This window comes from Rhea pennata, chromosome 8 (assembly GCF_028389875.1).
Source record: "Rhea pennata isolate bPtePen1 chromosome 8, bPtePen1.pri, whole genome shotgun sequence".
NCBI lineage: Eukaryota > Metazoa > Chordata > Aves > Rheiformes > Rheidae > Rhea > Rhea pennata.
Genome location: NC_084670.1, coordinates 32,141,070 through 32,154,741, shown reverse-complemented (window position 1 = coordinate 32,154,741; position 13,672 = coordinate 32,141,070). Strand labels below are relative to the sequence as shown.

Here is a 13,672-nt window from a genome sequence, read left to right as displayed (position 1 = left end):
ATTTCTATTGGTATTTATAGATATGTTTAAAATCATTCATGCAAGCATGGCCTTTCCCTTTAGAAAGGCAAATGTTTTGAATGTTTTCAGTTTGAAGCACTTTTAGGGGTTGCAATTCTTGTATGAATCATAATGAAATTACAAGGAATCTGAGAATTTTAATGTTGTTTCCAGTCTTAATTTATAAAGCAAATACAGGCAAGGATCCCAGATAGGGGCTCAGATTCTTTCCTGGCTTGTAACCCAGATCCCCGCATTTGCTTGTGGTGTAGGCGTGCAGGCTGGCCCCCGAGAGACGAGTGTGACTTGCTCTGTGCAGTTATGCTCCTCCCTCTGCCTCTTCCGCGTCCCCAAGACCCTTCTGCAAGCTGTGTCTGTGGGGGAGCACGTTGTACGTACGGGTTCTTTCTTTGGTAAAATCTGTTGCTGTGGGTGACTTTCTGATGTTCAAGGCAACGTATAATTCCATGCAGGTGATCCTGTTCTGTGGCTCGTGGTCCGTGGAAGTCTGTTGTCTCCTTAGTTTTATTCTTATGGCTATTGCTCCTGCAGAATGGAGGGAAAAGACTACTTTCAAATTCATGGAGTTCTCAGTTCCTTGAGCGCACTTCAGTTTGTGGTACAAAATAGACATTTTTCTATAATAAGTGAGAATAAATGGGTGTTTGCATCTTGTCCAGAAGCATGTCACTGATTATTTTGAGTGGTTTGTATACTTTATTTTTGTAACTACCTTTTCTTCCTTTTCTACCTATAAACAATGCAAGAGTTTGAAAGTAATTTGAAAAAGGATTTGTTATCCTATTGGCGTATTAGGAATTAGAAGTTCTTATTGCTAGAGGATCTTCTCAGCTTTCAGTCATGAGAGCCAGGGTTTTGATGGTGTGTGGGGGTGTACCTTCGGGTGCCACTATTATGTTCATGTAATTTCATGTTTCACAACAGTTAAAAAAAAAAAAAAAAAAAAAGCTTATTTAAAAACCTGTCTAGAAAGGTGACTAAAAATATTTTTCTCAACCATTTCTACCAACTTTCTATTAATAATTGTTGACCTCAGACTGAGACTCTTGTCTTATCTTAATTTTGGTAATTGACTTTCTAGAATTTTGTCTAATCTTGAAGTATTTTATAACTGAAGTGACTTGAATGCTACCTTGGCACTTAAGTAAATACTGGGCAATGCACAGTTCTAATGTGTTTATGATGTTGCCTTTGTATTTGGTTATATCAAATATGGCAATAAAACTCTACAGATTTATAAATTAGTAATATGGAATAAAGAATTGGGTTGTCGTAGAGTTATGACAGCACCTCAAATTTGGTTTCCTTGCATGTTCTCAAAGATGTCAGTTTTCAGACAGCACAGTGCATTTGGAAGATGTTTATGTTTACAAGAATACCTCCACTGTGCAGCATTTAGTTGGCTTTGTCATCCGTGTGGGAGCAAAGCTACTGAACTGAAGTAATGATTTCCTGCACTCCTTTACTCAGCTTTAAGCACTTGTACACCAAATTTAGATATGTCATGGTGGGCCCCGATGTGCTCATTGCAAGAGGGTTAGAATCATCTCTTTGTGCACTTTTCTGCAGGCAGATTTGGATACATAACTAAAGGTTATTTTGGGGTATTTTTATTATTATTTTTTTTTAATATGCAGGGTCAGTGTAGAAACTGTATGACATAGGAGTGTGGTGAATTTTAAATTCAGAAATCTTTATTGTGTTAAAAAGGAAGAAAAAGTAAGTTTGGCTAACCACTTCCAACTTGCCCAACGGGATTGTTTCAACCTCCTGTGAATTTTCTAGTGGACATGTAGATTCTTTGAGAAATTTTGCACGTAGACTTCTTTCTAACATTTGTGAAAGCCATTATTGTACGTAGCGTGAGTGTGACCAGAAGTGAAAGACAGACATCATCTAATCCCATACTATTCCACCTTCTTTTCAATGGTGTCGGGTATACAGGTTTTGGGGATCAAGGTGATTAAATTTGCAAACAATGTGAAAGATAATCAGAATTTTGGAATTTGTCAGCATTAGTTTTTGTTAGAATATTACTTTAAGGGACAAATGCATACTTTCTTACAATTTGTAAAAAGAAATAAGAACAAAAGCACTGTTTTTTCTAATACTAATTTACTCTGTTTAGTGAAGAACTTAGGTGTCTCTTTTTAGTTTCTTTATATATGTTTCAGTAGCTGTTGAATTAATTACTTCAGGTTAAATATATAACTTATAATCAAGTTTCTTGTGAGCAGAATTCAATGCATGTTTTCTTTGTTCACATTCATAAAGCCATAATTTTCTGTACCTAGTTATTGTTCTCTAAATTAAAAATATATACTGTATTTACACAGTATCCTGATGCAAACTTTGAGGATCATAATTTCATGAGTATCATTTGAAATGCATTTTGAATTTTTTTGTCTTCATCAAAATATTTTGTAGTGCATAGAAAAGTTGGATCTTACTGAAACTCTGCATTATTTAACACTAGAATTAATTTCATTACTTAAACTTTGCTTCTCTCTTGTCTTTCCTGCCAAAACTTCAGTTCATGCTCTATAATTTCCTGCTACCTTATAAATGGCAACTTGCTTTTTTGTGGCCTTTCTCACGATCCTCTTTCATCTAGTGTATATGGAATGATTCCATGTCAGTAACATCTATATCTTGTTGCTCTGATAATATGCTGCCAACTTCATCTCCCCCTTGATTTTCCTTCTTCTCCTACATAAAAATCAAACTTCTCATTTCTGAAATATTCCAATTCTATTCCCACCTACCTTCATGACCTAATTTCCTTCTCCTACAAGCATTGCTGCCCTGCTCAGGCTGCTCCAACTATGTTATTTTTCAGTTCCACCTCTTCTTTTTCACTTGTAACAGCTCCTCAATTGAAACTCATTAAAAATCCTTTTTTCTTCACATCAGTACTCAAACTCCACCTGTTCACTTTTCCTGCTATAATATTCATGCATTTCTACTCATTTTAATATCTACTTCACTTGTTTATGTTTGAACTCTTTGAATCAACACTATAGTTTTCTGCTTTTATTTGCCCTTTTTGTTAGCTGATAAATTAATTTGACTTCTAAGATATTGTTACAATCTTATACCTCAGTTAATCTAGTGGATTTCTTTAAGGACATCTGAAGCTATTGGAAAAGTAGTGTATGTGTGTGTGTGTATATATGTGTGTGTGTGTATATATGTGTGTGTGTGTATATATGTGTGTGTGTGTATATATGTGTGTGTGTGGGTATATGTGTGTGTGGGTATATGTGTGTGTGGGTATATGTGTGTGTGGGTATATGTGTGTGTGGGTATATGTGTGTGTGGGTATATGTGTGTGTGGGTATATGTGTGTGTGGGTATATGTGTGTGTGGGTATATGTGTGTGTGGGTATATGTGTGTGTGGGTATATGTGTGTGTGGGTATATGTGTGTGTGGGTATATATATGTGTGTGGGTATATGTGTGTGTGGGTATATATATGTGTGTGTGTATATATATGTATATAAAATATATAATTGTACATATATATATATATATGCACACACATGTATACACACGTAGTTGGTGTTATATGTGGTTGAGAGGAGTAATGTTCAAAGTACTTTTAAGTAAAGAGCAACACAAGGCCCATGCCAGCCCCCTCCCTCTCTATAAAAGCAGTGAGATCCAAAACATTCAAACATTTTTAGTATGTCAATTTATACTGATGTGATTGACAATTCCTAACTGGAATCTGCCTTACAAAGTACGGAATGGAAAATACCAATAAACATAGCTGGTTACTCTGTCAGCTTATGTGGTCAGTGAGGAAATTCTGTGCCTTCTGAGTTTTTCCCGGGTTGTTGTTCTCAAAGTATTTGAGAATAGTCTTTGCAGAATGTGTTAGTGCTGCTGTGAATGCTGGAGAGTATCATCTAAGTCTCTTCTATGCTCTCTATTCATGGAGTCAAAAGCCTTGTGTTATCAAAACAAATGAGGGATAAGAAAAGGCCAAGACTGTGTGTGTGTGTTTGTGTCTGTCTGTACATGCACGTATCTATCTATACAGACACGCACTTGTGTGTGTGTGTGTGTGTTTCATTCCTATGCAGTATTTGTTCGTAATAGTTATTGCCTGCATAATCTTTCTTCACTTGATGCCTCAGTGTTTTGTCTGAGCATCAGTCTTCTAGAAAAATAGAGACTAGTTGGAGGGGACTAGAGGAAAAATCAGAAATAATTAGAAGTCTGCAGAATATGTCCTTTGAGAAAGTAAACAGTTCTTTTGGAAAAGAAAGGATAGAGACAAAGACCTTTCTGAAAAATGAGATATGCTAAAACTGTTTTCCATGTCTACTTTGTTTAAGGGAAAAAAAGTAATTGGCATAAATTGCAGGAAGGAAGAGTTAGATTAGAACTCGGAGATATATTCTGAGAGTAACTGTAATGAAGTCCTTGAAATAAATTACCTACAGAGGCAATTGGATGTTTGTGAGACAGATTAGACAAATATCTGTAGGATGCACTAGATGACAAAGACTTGTGTTCTGTGTAGTCAAGCTCAGAAAGTAAGAACTTGAATAACCTTCTGGAGCTTGTCTTAATCAGTCTGCAGCTTTTTGCGGGAGACAGTTAAGGTCTGTCTTACACTCTTGCAGTGCTCCAGATGTGTAAACTCATTTTACTGCATAGAGTAGTCTTGTGTGGCTCTTCATGTATTATGAATGTCTTATGATAAAAACAAACAAAACTTCCTTTATTATTCTTTGATATCAAAGATAATTATAGTAATTCTGAGAGTTCTATTTGTTTTCCATTAAAAATAGCTTTTTAGGCTATTCTGGATCACACTGAATCCAAAGAGGTGCCTCTCTTCTGTGGAAGACAGGTCGTATCAGAAAACATCATAAATTATTGGTTACCAAGAATAATGAGCCTAAGTTTATTTTTCATAGAAAGGTAGAGGTCTTTTTTGCCAACAATCATAATTCTACAAGATGAGTTCTGTTTTTTAAAAAGGGGAAAAAAGTTATAATTGAGCCTAGTCAATAGAGTATTGCAACATAATAAATGTTAGTGCTCGACCACTTAAAATACAATTCTTTGTGCTCTCTTCAGAATAGTCTGCTCATATAATGAATAATTTATATAATGAGTGTTTCTAAATGGAGTAGGCACAAAATTATATATATCTAATAGGCTGCCAATCTTCTTTTCACTCAGATTCATGCTTTTTTTAGTTTGTTCTTGAATTTCCCTACAGATTTTTTGAAAGAGACCTTTTTTTTCTGCACATTTATGTTTGTCTATAGGTATATTAACACAACAGATGACCTGTATGTAAACATTATCATCTGGAGATCCTCCCTCCATCCCAGTGGTATCTCTCTAGGCTAATTTAAAGCTCTCTCCTCTATATTTATCCCATGCAAATGGAGAAGAAAAAAAGTCACATTCATCTTCAAGATGGGCCAGTAGAAAGATCCAGGTAACTTAAAGGCCCGTCCGTCTAACCTCAGTTCATAGGGAGGTGATGGAGGAAATCCTCCTGAAAGCCATTTCTAAACACATGAAGGACAAGAATGTGACTGGGAACAACCAATGTGGATTGAAAATGTCACTAACCTGGTGGTCTTCTAAAACAAGATGGCTGGCTCAGTGGTCGAGAGTAGAATGGTGGATGTTGTGTACTTTGACTTTAGCAAGACCTCCAACACAGTGTCCCATAGTTTCCTCATCACTAAATGATGAGATATAGGTTGGCTACAGTAAGGTGATTGGAAAGTTGGCTGCGCTACTGACCTGAGAAGATAATGATCAGTGATGCAAAGTGTGCTGGTGGCCAGTAACTAATGACATCCTTTGGCAATCAGTATTAGGACCAGTACTGTTTACTGCCTTTATTAATGATCTGGGTGATAGGAGGGAGTGCACTCTCAGCAAGCTTACTAACCCCACCGAACTGGGCAGAGTGATCTATATGCTGGAGGGCAGGGCTGCTATTCGGAGGGACTGGACTGGCTGGAGAAGTGCACTGACTCGTTGAGTTCAGTAAAGGCAAGTGCAAAGTCCTGTATCTGAAGCAGATTAACACCATGGGAGAATACAGGCTGTAGGTGACTGTCTGGGGACGAGCTCTGCAGAAAAATACCTGGAGGTCCAAGTGGACAGGAAGGCTGAAGATGAGTCAGCTGTGTGCCCTTGCAGCAAAGAAGGCCAAGCACATCCTGGGCTGTTTTAGCAGGAAACTAGCCAGCAGGTCCAGAGAAGCCCCTCTGTTCAGCACTGATGAGACTGAATTTGGAGTCCTTTGTCCAGGTTTGGGCTCCCCAATGCATTGATGTACTAGAGCAAGTCTAGTGGAGGCCACCAAACTGGTCAGAGGGCTGGAACATATGATGTACAATGTGAGGGTGAGGGAAGTGTGTTTGTTCAGGCAGAAAAAGGATGGCTGAGAAGAGACCTTACTACTGGAACAGATTGTACAGAGAGGTTCTGGAATCTCCATTATGGTGGTGTTTGAGACTCGCCTGGGAAAGTGCCTGAGCAACCTGATCTGATTAAACCTGCTTGGAGGAAGAGGTTGAACTAGCTGATCTCTAAAGATCTCTTCCAACCTAAATTATTCAGTGTTTCTATGCTGATGACAGATTCTGTCAGTGGAAGTGCGGTCCTTCAGGTGCTCTTTGATGAGAGACTCTGACCTTAGGGAGTGGTGTTATGGGGTGCTCAGTTTGTCCATATGCAACATGAGTTTGGAGATGGCAGTGCAAGGAGAAAGACTGACAAGACTACTTTGTAAGTATTCTTGAAGGCTGTTTCTGTGTACGTATATTCACAACCCCAACCCTTAAGTTTGCTCGCTTGCCTGTTCCCCTCCCGTTCTGATGATGAGTAAGTTTTGCTTTCCGGTTGAGGGGCTCTGAAAGTGCAAGGCACGTGTCAAGGAGGAAGGGAGAAACCCGTGATACGTTTAGAGTAAGGGAGTTGTGGCATCCCTTGCAGAATCTGGCACGACAAAGATCATTCTTTGGCTAACAATGCTGGCATAAAGATCCTGTAGTGTGTGGGAAAATATGTAACAACACACCACAAAGAAGAACATGTGGAGTTAAATATCCCTCCCACTACCTTTCGTTTTCTTAAGTAATTAATTTATACTTAAGTGCTCACACAGTTTTAAAAAACATACATAGTCTTTGTAATGGAAACAAAGCAGAGATTTTTAAATCTGTTTATTCTCTACCCTTTGCCCTGTTCTATTTTGAAGTTTGACGTTAGTGTCTTTTGAAAGGGAACATATGGCATTTCTAATTAAGGCTTGTAATTTTCTGACATATAACTGAATAATACATTCCAAATACTGCTAAGCCTTACAGATGAAAGAATCTTCAGGGCTGAAGTGCTGCAGCTTGGTGATATAGCTTCCTGGAATACATATGCTATGTAACACTGATCTCCTTAAGAACTTTGAAGAATTTTGCATAGATTGCCACTGTCGTGAGAAAAGAGGGATTTTACTTTTGTTTTGTCAGTGTTAGTATTCTTTGGCAAGCTAAAGTTTGGATCAGGTAACCAGTGTGCTTTCTTCCTGAGTGTGCCCCACGTAGCTTCATTATTAAACATTTTGATCTGGCTGGAATATATTTTATTGATCTTCATCTGATTTTGTTTCATTTAGCAAGATTTGCTTGTGTGTACTACTCTCACCACTAATTCATGTGGAGATGCACTGTGGCTTCTTAGTCTCTCCGATGTCTCTCTGTAGTTTAAATCTCTCTTTTCAGAATTTTGTGCCAGTTTGTCTTGCTTTACCTTGAACGTGTGAAACCTTTTTGAAATTGTGATTTATGATAACTTTGGGATGTGAGTCAGGTTTATTGAGATTCATAATATGTACCATACGTTCACCCTGTCTCTCTGAATTTCTTATCTACAGAGGATTTTCTCAAAAATTTTTTTCCTTTGTTTTTCAAGAGGAGTAGGGTGGCTGCATTTTTAACTGATCTCTTAGATCCAGTTGGAGAAATCAGGAGAAGGAGGAATTTAAAAAATGCAATGCATTTAAATGTTTTAACTTCACTGTCTGTCTGTCTCTTCTTAGTTATTAACAGGACTAAGTGGTAAATGAGAAGATTTTCCTTTCATTTTGAGATTACTAAAAATATTGTCAAGTTGGGTCATCAAATACATTTGTTCCACTGGAACATAATAGGGTTCCTTTGGGAATCCTTTTATAGTGATACTGAATTTCAGTTAAAATGCTTGTGTATTTTTTTTTTGGGGGGGGGGAGAGGGGGAATCTTATTTCCACCTCTGAACCTAGTGAATGTATGAAAAAGATGGGGACCCCATCTAGGGAATCGAGCATTTTTCCTGTAGATTTATTATTTAAATTTATATAGTTAAACTAAATATATTTTATATATATATATATTTAATTATAAGGAGAGATATTTAAATGTAGGGCTTGTATTTTGGAACCTGTTAAACTATGCAAACAGGTCCAAAGCTACAAATTTCACTGATCTGATGTTCAGTTTGAATTAAAAAGATGTATCTGGTAGTTGTTTCCCTCTGCTCCCAGAGCAGCATGTCTGCTGTGTTAATTGTCCTTGAAATATGGTATGTATGTTGTCCTTGTCCTCATATTTTGTTGTCAAATTCAAAGACTGATCATGTATTTTTGTTAACGACGTGTATATGGCATTTGCTGAGATTAAGAATTAGAAACATGTAATTGGAGTCAGAATGACAGTGATGAAGGCTGTGAGCATAATCATACAAGGTACTGAAGCAGATCCTGCTCTACCTGAATTACTGTTGTCTACAGAAAATGAGACATGAAATTTTTGAAGTACCTGCAGAAGTAAAGATATTAGGTCAGCATCCAGATTTGACAGAGCTAGGGTGAGGAGAACGTTTAGGGGATTCGGGGAGCAGATGCGACTTTAATCCCCTCTTTTTGGTTTAAATTAGCTTCTTGAGATGGCCTGGCTCATAAGAAAGAGCAATCGCAAATGTTTTGAGATGTAAACGGTCTGTAGCTTCAGATGTCTTTTAGAATAATAGACTGTTGGTATCTTTTGGGATTCTTATTCTTGCTAAAGGAGATGAGAACTGCAGCACTGTTAAGATTTGGTGTTGTCTGAGCAGCTAGCTAACAACAAACTAACTCATGTTTAATTTTCAGCAGTACTTCATTCAGATAAACATGGAAAAGGCCCTGAATAACTGCAAAAGCATGTTCATGTGAAAAGCTGTTGTAGAAAGTTAGGCTATTCAGCTTACTGTGGGCAGCTGTGTAGACTCATAAGATATTCTCAAATTGGATAGTTAATCCTCATTTGAGCACGCTGTTCCAGACTCTCATTATCCCTTCTAGCCTTTTGTATATTAGTCATATGTAATGACATATAGCCCTCTAACACATTCATCCTTAATACTCATGAGATTTCTTTCCTGTTTGAAGCATTATTTTCTCCTCCATGCAGTATGACCTTTAATGTCACAGTGTCAAATTTTTCAGCTCTTCCGTAAATTTGGTTCAGTAAAAAATTATTTCACAGTTCTGAACTGTGAGTAGCCTTCTTGAGATCAGAGTAATACATGAGAGCAGAATGGCACGTAAGTGATACACTGTAAAGAAGTTACGTAATGTCCTGTGCTTTATAAGAGTTTTTATAGGGGATCTAGAGTGGGTGCGGCTAGTGTTACAGTGCATAGTGATATCTCATTAGATGGTTAGTTAACTGCCTTGAATCTCTTCCCACAGAGGTCTTTTGTAGATCCCAGCCCTTTTTTCTCTATCAGTGCTGTGAATTCTTGCCTCTTCTTCTTATCTTAATCTTTACAGTAGTTTCATTACTACACTTGTTTAATGAAGTCTAACAAGCATTCCTTACAGTTCTGCTGATACTTTCTCTCTGTTTTTCAGTTTTAAAACCAGTATGTCGGAAGAATTTGTCTGATGCTTGTATATTATACGTATACCTCTTTAATATCTGTTCTCTTTGATAAATCTGTACATGCTTTTGTTTTTCCCTTTGTGTGTCTTTTTTTTTTTTTTATTTTTTCTCCAGAGAGTGATAATGAACTCTCCAGTGGCACTGGTGATGTGTCTAAGGATTGTCCGGAGAAGATCTTGTATTCCTGGGGAGAATTACTTGGGAGATGGTAATGTTTCATTTTCTTATTTATATTTTAAATTGTAACAGTTTCCTTTGTTTTGTAAGAGGGTGTGATCCTGTGACACTGGTGATGTGTCTAAGGATTGTCCGGAGAAGATCTTGTATTCCTGGGGAGAATTACTTGGGAGATGGTAATGTTTCATTTTCTTATTTATATTTTAAATTGTAACAGTTTCCTTTGTTTTGTAAGAGGGTGTGATCCTGTGAAGGAGGTTTGAAATTCTCTGGCTTATACATTTTATTTAAAAACTAAAATATGAGACATACGATTTTTTTTAAAAAACCTGGATTATAAGGGCTGGTAAATTCTCGTGTTTATAACTTGCAGTTATTTGGCAAATCTCTCCCACATCTTCTCCAAAAGTCTTGTTTCTTTCGTTCTTTGAGCATATGTCCACATATGTCAAAGCTTGCTCATGCTGTTGGTGTGAGCCTTCAAGTGCAGAATTTTCTGGCCACCGATGGTCTTTGGGGCTGGATGTTAAGCCCTCATGAATCTCAAATGACTCAGTGCTACAATGTAAATTCCAGATCAACTCCAGTCTGCCCTGTCTACGCCATTTGTGCTAGCTGAAGTCTATTTTTAATTGATTGATTTGTTTAGAAGCACTCTTCTCCTCTTTGATATGCTACAAGTAAGCACTTAAGGAATTCCTGAAAGGTTATGATCCTCTCTTAAACTGTTTCTGTTTGAGAGTAAGATGAAGAATGTTTTTAAGCCTAGAGTATGTTCTCAGCAGTGTTATTTCTGTGATGTAATTGCTTCAGTAACAGTGTATACTTTGTGGAGAGAGAAAAAAATCTGTGTATTTATTAGCTCTAAGAGACCTTACACTGTTAGCAAATGCCAGAACTGCTTCTTCAGATTTCTCTATGTAAGTAGTAGCTTCTGCTACCAAGACTAAAATAATCAGAGGTCCATAGTCTGAAATTTGACATTTTTCCCAACAACGCATAAAAAAAAAAAAAAAAAAAACGAGAAACATTTTAAGGATATATTCAGGCAATTCTCCCTTTATCTGGCTACTTGTAGCTTTGGAGAAAAATAACCCTTTGCCACAGACATCATATTTTATGGAGAGTTCATGCAAAGCTTATGTCAGCTGTGATATCGCAAGATTTTGTGGAGCTTGACAGACCCCTTCCCTCCTGCCTTATTCTTAGCTAAGATCTGATTGGGGAAGCACAAATACTTCATGAGATGATCATACAAGTATTCTGGCTATGGGCCTTCTGAGTAAGAAGATGGTGAGGAAAAGTGTGGAAGTCGGTTGATCCCTTTTCCTCATGTGAAAAGGCTGAGATTCTTGCAGATATATCTGCTCTGGGGCTATTTAGAAATTTCCAAGGCTTATTCTAAAGGAATTCCAAAGGACATCCCAAGAGAGAGTTTATAAATTGTTTGAAATTTTACATCTGGCACCTCAAGGTCAATCAGTGAAGCCATTCCAAGTCCTTTAAAGGCCTGTGGCAGATCTTTTCCATCTCTGTTGTATTTGCATGGGAAGATACAACTTTTTACTCACTTCTCAGTTGATTCCTTTAGTTTTAACTTTGGTCCTGGGGAAATATCTGAACTAATATGAAAAGGATCCAGAAATATAGAACTTGTTGTTTGCCCACAACTTTGCCTCTTAAGCTTTATGTAACTATTTCATCATGTTGGTTAAGCACATTGTTCAATGAAACAAAAAAATTAAGACTTTTTGAGGAAACTATTCAGAAGTCCTAAGAAAAATGCTGACACTTAACTGAGGGTATTAGATAAAACATCCCAGTCAAAGCGATGAAAAAAAGATCCCAGCCAGCTTGAAGATCAGCAGCAGCAAACCTATTTTCTTTAGGAGCATCTCACACAATATAATCTTTTGAGATAAATTTAAATACATGAAGTACTTACATTCTTGAACAGTGTTTTATCACACTTTAGGAACAAAACCTGGAAAGGTTAACAGATGAAAAATGTAACAATTTAGAAACCAAAAATGGATTAAAATTAACTCTTCTAGTGTGCTGAACATTATAACATATGCTGAAAGAATATATGTGCACTTGTTAAAAATAAATAAATAAAATTAACATTTCTACTTGGAGACTGATGTACTGGTGTACCGATTTGTGTGAGATGAAAATTTTCTTGCATTTTAATTGCTTCCTGTCATTTAATTAAAATGTCACTGTAAGCTAATGGACTGACTCAGCAGAAACATTGCTTTAAGTCTCCTTCAAAGGATAAAATATAAGCAGGAGTCAGAACAAGATGGTTTACGCAAATGATACAGTAAACGCATGGAAGGTAATGGAATACCTTTTAATTTATATAACAAGGTGTACCATTTAACATACTGTCAGAATTAAATTTATTCTTGCAAGCTGAGCTAGTTGAGCTACGTTCTTAACAATAACTGTTTCTGATGTATTTAAAAAAGTCATGGCCGAGAGCAGTGGTTGATCAGAAATACTTGGTTGTCAAGTTGGAACATATTCTGTGCGTTGCTGTTTTATATCCTTGCTCTTTGACCTTTTAAAATGGTGTCTTTGAAGTTTACTCAGGAGAACTACTGTACTTTATAACAAATAAATGATGTCAGCATCCATGAATGACCGATTTCTTCCTAAGAGCCAACTTTGTATGTGCTGAGGATAAGACGAGCTTTTATTTTTAGCTTGTTTTTGTTGCAGTCTGGCCAAGCAGATGTCAACGTTATCCAGCAATGTAAGGTGCTTGGGCCTCTACAGTAGGGGGAAAAAGCATGCATTTTTGTTCATTATTATAGAATATAGAGCAAGGATTATTAATAATTGAACTGTTTCCCAGACAGACACTCAGAAACTGAGGAGTTGCTTATTAAAAGGTACAGAATTATGCTTTACTGCATGGACTGATGTTGCTAAAGTGTTACCTCTTCTGTAAAGCTTTTTCAATATATGAGAACTCTGGTAAAATCCTGTGCACTGTAGCATGCTTAATTCACAGTTGTGAATATGTTTGGAAATAAGGATGGTATCTCCATATGGAACATGCATCCCTGTTAGCTGTTGCCATAAGCTACTTGTATTGTTTTCTTGGTGGCACTGAAAAATGCCGTATCATGTTTATATGGAAACTTACCTTTTTAGCTGTTCATTGTGTCCACTTGCTGAGTCCTTAGAGAAGGCATTTTGCCTTTCATAAAATACCTATGACCAATCCATTTATTATCAAACTAATATTATTTGAAATTTATTATGAATACTTCATAATCTCACAACTTGCTTTTAGATTTCTGGTGTATTTTGTCATTTACATTCCTTTCATGTTCATTCTTAATTGTGTATTTAATCATTTTATAACTGTTCAGACTGTCTAGTCCTTCAAATATTTCTGTTGGGTATTGTTTTTACCCTAACTTCATCCTATCACAAGACCATTATTTAAATGTGAGCTATTGTAAAATATACTGAAAAAGAGAACTGGGACTGGCAGGCTTTTAATTTGGCTGACT

The 13,672-nt window shown here is 36.8% G+C and overlaps 1 protein-coding gene across 1 annotated transcript in view; it reads left to right on the top strand.

The window, feature by feature from the left end:
• RABGAP1L (RAB GTPase activating protein 1 like) overlaps window positions 1-13,672 on the top strand; it is a 239,259-nt gene that overhangs the window by 46,925 nt on the left and 178,662 nt on the right. The window contains exon 13 of the mRNA XM_062581619.1: window positions 10,080-10,173. Coding sequence (XP_062437603.1) covers window positions 10,080-10,173 — 94 coding nt within the window. The remainder of the gene's footprint in view (window positions 1-10,079; window positions 10,174-13,672) is intronic.